This window comes from Nicotiana tabacum, chromosome 18 (genome assembly GCF_000715075.1).
Source record: "Nicotiana tabacum cultivar K326 chromosome 18, ASM71507v2, whole genome shotgun sequence".
NCBI classification, from domain to species: Eukaryota; Viridiplantae; Streptophyta; class Magnoliopsida; order Solanales; family Solanaceae; genus Nicotiana; species Nicotiana tabacum.
The window spans coordinates 11,192,143-11,205,929 of NC_134097.1; the positions used below are offsets into that span (position 1 = coordinate 11,192,143).

At 36.2% G+C, this 13,787-nt stretch overlaps 2 protein-coding genes across 2 annotated transcripts; one reads left to right on the forward strand and one right to left on the reverse strand.

The window, feature by feature from the left end:
* Window positions 1-786: 786 nt before the first annotated feature.
* On the forward strand, window positions 787-7,145 carry LOC107814522 (retrovirus-related Pol polyprotein from transposon TNT 1-94). Its single transcript, XM_075236022.1, has 7 exons — window positions 787-1,229; window positions 1,326-1,473; window positions 1,537-1,803; window positions 1,941-2,046; window positions 4,991-5,094; window positions 5,959-5,967; window positions 7,062-7,145. Exons 1-7 carry the CDS (start codon window positions 787-789, stop codon window positions 7,143-7,145), a joined length of 1,161 nt encoding a protein of 386 aa, XP_075092123.1.
* Window positions 7,146-7,661: 516 nt separating this feature from the next.
* Window positions 7,662-13,210, reverse strand: LOC107814521 (3-isopropylmalate dehydrogenase, chloroplastic). Its single transcript, NM_001325926.1, is given in 6 exon segments — window positions 7,662-8,120; window positions 11,660-11,732; window positions 11,811-11,920; window positions 12,079-12,315; window positions 12,394-12,714; window positions 12,943-13,210. Coding segments are annotated over 6 exon segments (1,095 nt in total). The 5' UTR covers window positions 13,105-13,210; the 3' UTR covers window positions 7,662-7,928.
* Window positions 13,211-13,787: the final 577 nt, after the last annotated feature.

Genomic DNA, 13,787 nt, shown 5'->3' on the forward strand with positions numbered 1-13,787 from the left:
TGAAGGAATTCTATTCGAAAAAGATTTATTTAAAATAATTATATTTGAAAGATATTTAATTGAAGGGAGTATATTCAAAATATATTTATTAAAAAGTATTATATCCTGAAAAGTATTATTTGAGAAGCATATATGCGAAAGATTTATATTTGAAGGACTTGATTTAATTGGGTGTACTTGTATTTATTATTTTTTGAGCAATATTAATGGTGTTTTTATTGCCCTGTTGTGCATATCACTGGTTGATTAGTGTTGCCATTATTGTTATTTATTTTTTATTATTTTATATACTATATTACACAGGTTATTAGACTAGTGAGTGTCTTGACTGTACCTCATCACTATTCCACTGAGGTTAGTCTTGATACTTACTGGGTACCGACCGTGGTGTACTCATACTACACTTCTGCACATTTTTGTGCAGAGCCAGGTATTGGAGCTATCAGACTCGGACAGAGTTAAAATGTGATCACAAGGATTCAAGGTAGAGCTGCTTGGTCGTCACAGTTCCTTGGAGTCTTTCCATTTTATTGTACTGTTAATTATTATTCAAACAATATTGAGTATTCAATCCTTGAGATCATTTCATGTATTCAGTTAGAGTTCGTGACTCAATATTACCAGTCTTGGGAGGTTGTTTGTAACTATTTTCGCTGTTAGTTTCTATTTTTTTTTAAATGGCTTGAAATGTAATTGTAATCGACTTACCTAGTCTTAGAGACAAGTGTCATCACGACGCCAGTGGTGGGATTTTTGGGTCGTGACAAAACCTTTTCTCCAGTAGCCATGCTTAAATCCATTATGATTCTCTTATCCATTGCTGCTCATTACGATTATGAGATTTGGAAAATGGATGTCAAGACGGCTTTTCTTAATGGAAGTCTTGATGAGTGCATCTATATGTCACAACCAGTTGGTTTCATAAAAAGTGGCAATGAGCACATGTTGTGTAAATTAAAGAAATCCATTTATGGATTGAAACAAGCTTCTAGAGCATGTAATACTTGTTTTGACACATCGATTCAATGTGAAAATGAGTCTTGTGTCTATAAGATATGGGATAGAGATAAAATTATATTTTGGGTTTTGTACGTGGATGATATTTTGCTCATAGGAAATAATGTGAGCATGTTAAATTCAGTAAAGGAATGGTTGTCCTCACGTTTTGATATGAAATACTTGGGACAAGTGGCACATATCCTTGGGATCAAGCTTATGCGAGATCGAAAGTGAAGGATATTAGGCTTATCCCAAGCACTTTATATTGATACTATTCTCACCAGGTTTAGCATGTAAGATTCCAAGAAAGGCTTTCTCCCTTTTAGATATGGAATCTCTCTGTCAAAAGATCAGTCCCCAAAAATGACTGATGAGATAGAAAAGATGAAGGCAGTCCCTTATGCTTCTGTTGTAGGGAGTCTCATGTATGCTATGCTATGTACTAGACCTGATATCTACTTTGTTGTTGGCATGGTTAGTAGATTTTAGTCTAACTCTGGATGAGAACACTGGACTATCGTTAAACATATAATCAAGTACTTGAAAAGGACTAGGGATTATATGTTGGTGTATCACTCAGGTGATCTTGCACCCATTGGCTATACTGATTCAGATTTCCAGTCAGATAGAGATTCTAGAAAATCTACCTCAGGATATGATTTTACCTTAGGAGGTGGAGCCATAAGTTGGAGGAGCATCAAGCAATCATGTGTTGCTAATTCCACCATGGAAGCCGAATATGTGGATGCATCTGAGGCAGCTAAAGAGGCTGTTTGGCTCGGGAACTTTCTAAATGAGCTTAATGTAGTTCGTTCGATTTAAGCATTGATTGTACTTTATTGTGACAATAGTGGTGCAGTTGCAAACTCGAAAGAACCAAGAAGACATAAAAGGAGTAAGCATATTGAGCGTAATATCACTTAATTCGGGACATAACTTAGAGAGGTGATGCAAGAGTGTTGAAGATTGCGTCAGAGGACAATTTGGCAGACCCGTTTACAAAGAGCTTGCCACAAAAGACTTTTGACAAGCATGTAGAAGGAAGGGGTATTAGAGTTGTAGACGCATGGTTATGAGTCTAAGTGGGAGATTGTTGGGATATACTATTAACCATGCGGTTTAAACATAGTATTGTGTTTTATTATTTATAGAATAATTATTTATTTAATTTATTCAATTCAATAAAGTACTATTTTAAATAGATAATTTGTTACATGCATGTCCTTTAGTTATGTAGTAGACAATTTAGTGTATGGAGTCTTAGCTCATGCACAGAAGATTAAATTGCCGGTTCTCATAATTAATAAACTATGTTCATAATCGATGATATTATTAGGCAAAATATCTTGATGATTGTAAGCACAAGATTATAGTATAATTTGTCTTGATTATGGGAGTGGTTTTACTCCGACTTCTTGTGACAGTATAACAACAACAACAACCCAGTAAAATCTCACTAATGGGGTCTGGGGAGGGTAGTGTGTACGCAGACCTTACCCCTACACCGAAGGAGTAGAGAGGTTGTTTTCGAAAGACCCCCGGCTCAAGAAAACAAAAAGACAAAATGACAATAGAAGACAATATTAGTATCACCACAACAATCATAGGAAAAATAGGAACACCGTAAAATCTGGAAGAAAGATGCAAAGCAAAAGCGATAGCAAGTAAATAGGACCTGCACTGAAAAGCGAAATAGTAAGTCATAACATTGCCACTAGCTATCTTAGACAAAACCCCTACCTGGCTAGTCCTACAATGGTACGAAGTAAGGCAAGATTCAACTACCTCCTAACCTACAACCCTAATACTCGACCTCCACATCTTCCTATCAAGTGTCATGTCCTCGGAAATTTGGAGCATCGCCATATCCTGCCTGATCACCTCTTCCCAATACTTCTTAGGCCGCCCTCTACCTCTTCTCGTGCCCTCCACAACCAGTCGCTCACACCTCCGTATCGAAGCATCTAGGCTTCTCCTATGAATATGTCCGAACCATCTAAGCCTCACTTCCCGCATCTTGTCATCAATGGGAGCCGCGTGCACCTTCTCCCGACTTCTTGTGCCAGTATACTTAGTGTATATTGAACGGACCAAGTAGAGAAAAGATGTTTTTGTACTGAATATATATAAAATATTTTCTCTAATTCATTGAATGAGCTTATACTCCTAATCTTGATATAATTATTATGATCAATGTGATTTGTTTGTTGTTTTGATTTATCAAAAGTACAATTATATTCAGAGTTAGTGTATGCCTGATAGATTGGACAATAACGAATAATATTTGTGAAATAATAATTAGTTGATAGAATCCATGATTCGTTTTTGAGTTTGATGATACTCCTTTATGTAAGTGTAACGACCGACTAGTCGTTTTGAGTATTACAACCCCGTTCCTCCATTTACTGCTCAATTTATGCCTTACAGTTGATTTATGACTTATCGAGTTAGTTAGTTCGGGTCCGGAAGGATTTTCATTCGTTCAATTATTCACAAGTTATTGTAGTGGGGCATAATTTTGGTACAATATTCGTTCTCCTATCTTGTTTAAAGGTACACATGTCCTGCTGGATTGACAAAAACTACATTTATTTACAAGTTATGATGGCGGGATATAACTTTAGTATCAATCTTAATTCTTATATCTTATTAAATTGTTCACATATTTTGTCGGATTAGTAGAACATGCATGTATTTAATTCTCCACAAGTTTTGACAGCAAGGCTTAACTTTAATACAATCTTCATTCTCCTCAACAACGCAAAAATGGCCAGTAGATGCAAATCTCCTCAAATTAATTTCACTTGAAGGCTTGCTCCCACACTATAACTCCAAATAGATTAGAAACATTTTTGTTTATTCCCAAGGATTTTTGTTTTCCAATCCCCCAATTAACCAATAAAAAATTAAAGAAAAAAGAAAAAAAGTAACACTTTGAAAATGAAATGTGCTGTAATACCTACTACTCTTAGCTAGCGTTTGGCCATAGATTCCCAAATTTATTATGAAAAATCTGATTTGGGTGAAGTTTAGTTTGAAGATGAAAATGTGTTTGGACATCTGTTTTTGGTGAAGTTTGGTTTGGAAAAACATGAAACATGACTTATACCCACAAATTCTAAAAACTATCACAAATACCCAACAATATCATTATCAATAACATTCATTATACTATCGCAAACCATAGTCCTGAACATAAATTAATTTGATACAAAATTATCATTTTTAAAATGAACTACATGATACACTATCATATGACCGAGAAGACGAATCAACATCGTTACAAAATAATAAATGGTGGGCTCTTTTCTAAAATATAAAAGTTTGAGGCAATTTTTAAAAAATATAATAGTGATATTTTGGCCCAAAATCAGCTTAGGATTTGGAATTTGGCCAAAATGTAGGCAAAATCTATGGCCAAACATGTGTTTGTCAAATAAAACCCAAGTTTATTTTGGCAAAATCTATAGTCAAACGGGTCCTTAATGTTTGGGGATCTTTATAAAGATAGCCAACCAGATTCACTGTTTACTTTTTCTAGCCGTTATACATAAATTATACTGATTATACACATAGAGTATTATATATGAATTATACATATATTATATATTCATCGGTTGTTATTAATTTAAGTGGTTGCGTGTGCGGCATTCTTCCATTATTATGTTTGAGCTGCTCAGAAACATCCTTATTGGGCTTACAGATTTCTGGCCCAAAACGTATTCTTATTGGGCTTCAGTTTGCCCACTGCACCTTCCAAACAAGGCACTATAAATAACCACAAACTAGGGTTTTTCCACAAATCCTCATACGGTCGTCCGTCTTTCAGCTTCAGCAGCAGCAGCTCCATCTCCGAGGAGGAAGTCCCCAACCGTGAAAATGGTGAGATCTTGTTCCATAAGTTCCAGCATAAACATAGTAGCTCGAAAACTTCGTTTAATTTACCGATTTTGTTTATTTTATTTTGATCTTTTCTTATAATTTTGAGCAGCCGTCACACAAGACATTCATGATCAAGAAGAAGCTGGCGAAGAAGCAGAGGCAGAACAGGCCTATTCCTTATTGGATCCGAATGAGGACCGACAACACCATCAGGTATATTGATTTACCCTAATAATCTTACAAATTCATTGTCTTGTTTTATATAAAGTGTTTTTTTGTGGTCCGTCGGTAAATTCTGCCTTTTTTGCACATTTATCTTTCAATTACTCTTTAAAATGTGTATTTCTTGTTGCTTTATGTGTAGGAAACATGTTAAAGTTTGACTATTTTTAGAACTATATTATCGTATTACATTAAAAATCCTAATGTGTTTGTGAATATTCACAATATAATCTACTTGTTTCTTTTTGTGGTATAATAATACTCCATTTTTTGGTCTGTCGGTATATTCTACTTTTGTGCACGGTTAATGTTCAATTAGTTAAGATGTGTGTTTCAGGTCCCTTATGTGTTGGAAACATGTTAAGGTTAGACTATTTTTAGAATTATGGTATCCTAATACATGAGTAACAAAACGGTAGAACTGTAAAAAATCCTACTGCATTTGTGAATACTTCACAACCAAAAGGAGCAAAAGAGCACATTTCAATTAATTGAAGTGTTCAGTCGGTGTATACTGTTTCTTGTGCACAGTTAACTTTCAATTAGTTAAAAGTGTGTGTTTCTGGTCCCTTTATGTGTGTGGAAGCATGTTGTAGTTAGACTATTTTTTAGAACTTTATTATCCTGAAATTAAATGGTGAAATGGCTAAAAATCCTAATGCACATGTGAATATTCACAAGCTAAAGGATTAAAAGCGGCTGGAAAAAAGGATTAAAATCGCACATTTAAATCAATTGAAGCGTTTAGTTAGATATCGCGAGGACTAAAAGTTAGGAAGCATGTCTGAATTCGGTAAGTTTGAGTCTTCCCATACACTATGCCTGTTTTAAATGATTGCCATGCTGTATAAATAGGTTGTTCAAGTAATTAACCTCATAAGATGTTAACTTCTATGTATAGACCCTCATATTTCCTGTAATTGCATAAATTACTCAGGTAGTAATTGTCTTTTGCTTGTAATATATTTACCTTTGTCATCTGTAGTTAGAGTATTTTTAGAACCCTTAAATATGGAATAACAGTAAACTAAACGTAACCTTTGTCATCTGTAGTTAGAGTATTTTTAGAACCCTTAAATATGGAGTAACAGTAAACTAAACGTAACACATGAGTAATTAAATTGCAGAACGGTTAATAATTCTAGTAAACCGTGAATATTCACAAGCAAAAGGATCAAAAGCTCAGATTTCAGTTCATTGATGGTTAAATCTTTTTAGTCAGATATTATAAGGATTAAAGTTATAATTTACCATCTAGGAACCAAAAGTGTTATATTAGCCCTTTTTGTATTTTATCTTTCATTGATTGGGCTAAAATGTTGTGGTTGTGTTTTTTCAGGTACAATGCCAAGCGCAGGCACTGGAGACGTACCAAGTTAGGATTTTAAGGTGGAGGGCTCAAGTTTTGTTCAACATTTTATGGAAAACTTTCCGGGGTTCTGTTATTTTTGATTTTTGTTTACTAGGAGCTTATTCCGAAATGAAATCAAGTAGAGTTTTCTACTGATGTTTTGGTAAAAGTATTGGAGCTTGAATTTCCGCAGATATGTATTAAATGACTATTTTTGGATTTACTATGCTTTGTTGATCAATCTCTAGCATTTTAACTTGTGCATGGAACTCATATTAATGATCACAAAAGTGAAATTAGTTTTTTATGTCTGCACTTTTTCTTTTGGAAGGTTAGGGTTTATTTTATTGAAGGGCTTTAGAAAATTTCCTCTAAATTATTTTAGTCCTGTCTTCAACATTTGATATAGTTGTCAGCCATTAATACTAGAAAACGTTGTCAACATATGATTACCATAGGTCAAAATATTGTTCTTGTAAAACATCTTCGTACCTACTGAATATTGTTCTTGGAGATTCTTTTCGAACAAAAACCTGACTTGTGAATTTCTTGGTCTTGTGGTCCAAGTGATATTCTACTGAGTCTACATTTATGCATTTCTATCCAGCATTATACAATTGATATTTATGAGCTTAATTTCTACAGTCGTCAGTTTGAACATGGATATACGCCTGTTCTACTTGCAGTTTGAGAACTTTTAGTTTGGTGCTGGTGTTGTTTTGGCTCGCACCTTCTTCAAGTTAGGCATGAACTTATTTGCAATCTTCTGTTCTTATGGTCTTTATCAGTGCTTAACAATGCAATCTGCTTGCATTTTCATATAATTGTCGGTGTTTTTTGGATAATGATGTTTGAGCCAGCTTGGACTTAGCGCTTGGAATTCCATATCCAAAAAAAACTATGCGGTATATTTAGGAAAAAATTGAGTTCGTCCTTTGGTTCAAAATTTGGAAAAAATTAACTTGGTTATCTTTACAAAAGCTCTATTGCAATCTAACGTCAGACAGAAGAGTTATTCAATTTTTAGCAAACACAAAAGGAAGCATGCTCGACAGTCGGCAGAAAATCATGAATAGCGTTGAATGAAACATCAACACTAAAAACCAAACCAAACAGATCTGCCATTTTCCTACAGATACTGAAGAAAACCAACAACCTCCCCAGTATAATCCCACAAGATACTGAAGAAAACCAAACTCAGAAATTATGAATTGAACAGCAAGAAGCATTACAGGATTAAACTCTTATTCCCTGCAAATTAATGAGTCACCAATTACAGGTGGTGGATGCTATTCTTTGAAATATATCCTTTGAAAATGAATTCCAGTCCTAATAAGCAGATCTCAGAGAAACCCAAGGTAGTGTTGTTTGGGTCACCAGAAGCAAATATAAATTATTTCAATTGCATATTTGAAACAAGCATAAATTATGTCAAACCAATGCAAAAGTTGAATGTACATATGGACGAGCATGTTTAAAGATGGTCACAGATAGCATTTGTGAAGTCAGTAGTTGATGAAGTACCACCAAGATCACCTGTTCGGTACTTCCCCTCCGCAATTGTGTTTAGGACAGCACCTTGGATACGATCAGCTTTATCATGAAGCTCCAAATGCCGTAGCATGGTTACAGCACTCAAAAGCAAAGCAGTTGGATTTGCCAAGTTCTGCACAGAGAAAAGTTTGGTTGTCTAGTCAATGGAGAGCATTCAATAGGAAAAGATAAGCATGGCATGCCAACTGATAACAGATGAAGCAAATAGTGAACTAGATTAAGAACAAAACTCACTGAACAACTGGCATCTAAAATATTCCAAGCAACTATTTGGCAGAGGAATCTCTAGCAGCATATTATATAGTTGAAGGAGTGTCAAGCACATAATGGTTGCATCCTTATAGTCCAATTTATATCGGATGTCATCTTAGTCATTGACACCAATTTAGAAATAGGACCCTCTCAATTCCCAATGCAGTGTGTTTAAAAGCGAGAAGCGCAAAAGCAAAAGCAAAAGCAAAAGTCTCTCGAGCTATAAGCAAGAAATGAAGCACTACACTTATTTAATATTAGCCCAGAACTTACTAAAATATAAATGGCAATTCAGTACATACAATGTCAAAATTCCAAGTAACATCATTAATTTCAACATCCAATTTACAAAATGACAAATTCATCCCAACTCCTCAAATGAAGTATTATTATGTAACTTTCACTAGCCCAAGATAACTTAAATAGAAAATTTGATTTTTAGTTTTCAATTAATAAGCATAGGTTGTTTAATGTCATTTTAGAACGAAGAAGATGCCCGAAGAGTGGAGGTGGAGCACAATGGATCCTTTATACAAGAACAAGGGTGATATCCAAAATTGCAATAACTATCGGAGTATCAAGCTGCTTAGCCATACTATGAAAGTCTGGGAAAGGGTGGTAGAGCTAAGGGTGCGGAGGAGTGTGTCTATTTTCGAGAGCCAGTTCGGGTTTATGCCGGGGCGTTCGACTACAGAAGCCATTCACCTTGTTAGGATATTGATGGAGCAGTATAGGGAGAGGAAGAAGAACCTGCATATGGTGTTCATCGACTTAGAAAAGGCATACGATAAAGTCCCGAGGGAGGTTTTGTGATGTTTGGAGGCTAGAGATGTACCGGTTGCCTATGTTAGGGTGATTACGGACATGTATGATGGAGCAAAGACCCGAGTTAGGACGGTGGGAGGGGACTTAGACCATTTTCCGATCATGATGGGGTTGCATCAACGGTCGGCACTCCGCCCTTTTTTGTTTGCCTTGGCGATGGACGTATTGACGCGCCACATCCAAGGGGAGGTGCCGTAGTGCATGCTATTTGCAGATGATATTGTATTGGTTGACGAGACGCGAGGCGATGCAAACGCAAGGTTAGAGGTATGGAGGTAGACCCTGGAGTCTAAAGGTTTCAAGTTGAGCAGGACCAAGACAGAATACTTGGAGTATAAGTTCAGTGGTGAGACTCAGGGAGGGGAATGAGAGGTGAGGCTGGACTCGCAGGTCATCCCTAGGAGAGGAAATTTTAAGTACCTTGAGTCTATTCAGTGCTTTTGAGAGCGATAAGCGCAAAAAAGCGACAGGGGCTCGCCTCGCTTTTGCTCTTCATTGAAATGAAGCGCAATTCTTAAAAAACATAAAGTAAACCTTGCAAAGAGACAATATAAATAATCAAAAAGTTCAATATATATCCCTATTAAGATATACGAAAAACAAACATAATGATGTGTGTGTGTGTGTGTGTATATATATATATATATATATATATATATATATATATATATATATATATATATATATATATATATATATAACTGAAATCAGCAACACCTTAATTAAATTAAATTTAATAACTGAAATCAGTAACATTTCAAAGAAAAAGAAAAAAACTGAAAATAATAATAATAATTAAGTTTAATATAAGCAAAACAGCAACATTTCAAAATATAATAATTAAGTTTAAAAACTGAAATTCACACAAATTAATAAATAAAGGCAAAATAAGAAGAATAAAAGGGAAAAAAAAGGACCACTAGAACCCTAGAGTGGGCAATAGTGGACGCGGCGGGAAGAAGAAGAAAGAAGAGAGAAAAAAAGGAGAAGAAGAAGAAAGAAGAAAAAAAGAAGAAATTACCTGACTTCTGGAACCCTAGCAGCAGCAACAACGATGCTCGATGGAATGGAAGAAGAGAATGAAATGTCTTCACTTTGGGGTTTATGCTTTGTATAATAAAAAAAAGACCCAATCTTTTTTTAAAAAAGAAATTGACCCTTTTGACTGAAGCGATCGCTTTTTCACTTCTCGCTTCAGATGTTGAAGCGATCGCTTTTGAAAATCGCGTCGCCTCAACTTCAGACAAGTAATGCACTTTAGCTTCGCATCGCTTCTCGCTTAAAGCGATGAAGCGATCATTTTTTTAAACACTCGGTCTATTATACAGGGGGATGGGGAAATTGATGAAGATGTCACACATCGTATTGGGGCGGGATGGATGAAATGGAGAGTTGCTTCCGGTGTTTTGTGTGACAAGAAGTGCCACCGAAATTTAATCAGACCGACTATGCTGTACGGGGCTGAGTGTTGTCCAGTCAAGATCGCTCATGTCCAGAAGATGAAGGTAGCGGAGATGATGTTGAGACGGATGTGCGGGCACACCAGGTTAGATAGGATTAGGAATGAGATTATTCGCGACAAGGTGGGAGTTACCCCTATTGAGGACAAGATACAGGAAGCAAGGCTTAGGTGGTTTGGAGATGTGAGGAGGAGGAGCACAGACGCCTCGGTGAGGAGGTGTGAGAGGTTGACATTGGAGGGCCTACGGAGAGGTAGATATAGTAAGAAGTGGGGTGAGGTGACATTGGAGGGCAAGACATGGCGTAGCTTCAGCTGACCGAGGACATAACCCTTGATGGGAAGGTGTGGAGGTCGAGGATTAGAGTAGTAGGGCAGGTGGTCTAGATTGTTCATACCGATAGTATTGGTACACACTCTCGCATTCTATTGGTAGTAAATTTCTATGACTAACCGTTGTTTTCTTTCATTGTTGGTCATCTTACTACTTTGTTGTTTTTATTCTGCTTTTATATGGCTTTTTGGTGTTGTCCTTTCTTGTCTATATTTTCATTGATGTGGTGCTTATGCTTTCCTGAGCCGAGGGTCTATTGGAAACAACCTCTCTATCCTCACAAGTTAGGGGTAAGGTCTGCGTACACACTACGCTCCCCAGACCCCACGGTGTGGGATAATACTGGGTATGTTGTTGTAATTAATCAGCATAGGAAAGATTAATTTGCAACGCTAACTTTCATATTTAATTGCTTTAGGAACAGTACTAGTAGTTAGCTTTATCTGCAAGTATCATTTTTTATTCTCCTAACAAACAGTTCATAAACAAAGAAGGGGACAACACAAGATAGTGATCGCCTCTTGCTCAGATCGCTTCGGGCTTTGCCGTCTGAAACACACCATAGCTCCACTATACCTATGAGAAGCAAATGCCCCCTTACTTCACATCACTTTCTGCTTTAAGTGATGAAGCATTCGCTTTAACTAATACTGCCAAGACCTGAATATATTTTCCAGTTGTCTTCATTGTTCACGCTCAATGCTATATAGGGGAAAAATAGAGATCCAGCATGCAGAAAGGAAAAGAAATATTCTGAAAAAAATCCTACTTCAATACAAACCTTTCCAGCAATATCAGGTGCTGAACCATGCACAGCCTCAGCAAGAGCAATACCTCCCTCACCAATATTGCAACTGAGAAAAATCGTCTTCAGGAAAACCGAACAAAAACTCAAATGGGACATTAGAATTCAAAGGCAAAAAAGCACATACCTTGGAGTTAGGCCCAAACCACCAATCAGACCAGCACAAAGGTCACTGATAATGTCACCATAAAGGTTAGGCATCACCAAAACATCAAAAAGTGCTGGATTTTTCACAAGCTGTAAAAATTAAAAGGGAAGTAGGTCATGCACAACGAGATTTCCATATAGTAATGGACATTTAAAATGAGGTGTCATTTGAATAGTCTTGTAAAACTTATTCTAGGTATTTAAATAAGATGTAAAGACTAGAATGGCAATGAAGTGATTAGTCCTACCATCATACAACAATTGTCAATGACAACTTCCTCATACTTTATCTCAGGGTACTTCTCTGCTACCTCTCGGCAACACTTAAGGAAAAGACCATCAGTCTTTTGCATGATGTTAGCTTTGTGAATTGCAGACACTCTCTCTCTTCCATGAGCCTTGGCATAGTGAAACGCGTACTCCGCAACCCTTAAGCTTGCTTGACGAGTGATGATCTTGAGACTTTCAACCACACCCCTTACGACCTGATAACAAATGCAAATGAATTTGAAGATCTAAGCTATTTTTCTATATTTAAATAATTATAGAAAGAGACGACTTACTTGATGTTCCAGACCACTGTACTCTCCTTCAGTGTTTTCCCTGATAGTAATGAGATTGACATCATCGTAGCGAGTCTTGTATCCAGGTAGGCTGTAGCAAGGTCTAACATTGGCATATAGATTTAACTCTTTCCTCAATGTAAGGTTCAAGGAACGATGACCTTTCCCGATAGGTGTAGCCATTGGCCCTTTCAAACCAACCTTATTTCTTCTCACTGATTCAAGACTCTCCCATGTCAGAAAACTATTGGTTCTAGGGTCTATCTCCTTCCCTACATAGTGTTCTTCCCATTCAATTGGTACCTCAGCAGTCTTGAAAATCTGTACATATTAATAATTTACTTATTCCTCCATACATTTAATGAAGTAATAAAGAGCCTAAGAAGCAAGTTATAAACCACATCCAAATATGTTCAAATTTTGGTCTATTCTTTGCAATAAGTCTGACTATTACATGTCAAAAAGCAGGTTATAAACCAGATCCAAATAGGTTGACATTCATCAAATCAATTGGAAATCAAAATATATGAGAACAAGTTCGAACCGGACCTGTCTGACGGAGTCGGCGATCTCAGGGCCAATACCATCGCCGGGGAAAAGAGTAGCGCGGATCAAATTCGAATTGGACTCCGAACTGAAGCTCCGATCCAAATACCTAATCGACGAACTAGCGCGGCTACGTAGGAGTCTTCTCGCAATCTGAAAAGCCATTGTCTTTGATTCTTTGAATTGCTCTCAACTGACGCAACAATTGTAGAAAATGGTTGAAATTTTTCCAGTAAAAGTCCGAGAGAGGAATGATAAGGGCTTGGCGCTTGGGCCGTCTACTGTTTGTTGGGAATGTGAAGTCGGGCGAAGTGAAGCAATAGCCACTTTTAACCCAGCTATTTAAAAGATATTCATAATTTATAATATATTTAAAGATTAGTCAATTCACCCAAACTTTAGAACTAAGAGCCCGTTTGGACATAAGAAATTTTTCACTTTTTTCCGAAATCAGCATTTGTTCATAAAATTTTCAATTTTCACTTGAAGACGCATTTTGAAAATTTTTGAAAATTTAAAAAACTCCAAAAAATTATTTTTTAAAATTTTCACTCAAATGACTCACAAAACTTCAAAAACAACCCAAAATTATATTCATATCCAAACACAATTCTAAATTTCAAATACCATTTTCACTTTAAATTTTTTTTCCCTATTTTAAAATTTTACAATTCTTATGTCCAAACGCCCACTAAGAATCCTGAATTTGAAAATTCAGCACTTAGTGTCCTGAATTTTTGAGCTGCTAATTTAAAATTCAGGACTAAATGTCCTGAATTTCTGAACTATTAATTTAAAATTTAGGACATAAGATTCTAAATTCAGGACATAATTTTCAAATTTTAGGA

Excerpts from the sequence above, each read along its gene's own strand:
- LOC107814522 (XM_075236022.1), top strand. The coding sequence starts at position 787 with ATGCTTAAATCCATTATGATTCTCTTATCCATTGCTGCTCATTACGAT. Across the intron at positions 1,804-1,940 it reads ACTTTCTAAATGAGCTTAAT|AGAGGTGATGCAAGAGTGTT; the intron begins GTAGTTCGTTCG and ends GACATAACTTAG. Across the intron at positions 2,047-4,990 it reads CAAGCATGTAGAAGGAAGGG|CCGTCACACAAGACATTCAT; the intron begins GTATTAGAGTTG and ends AATTTTGAGCAG.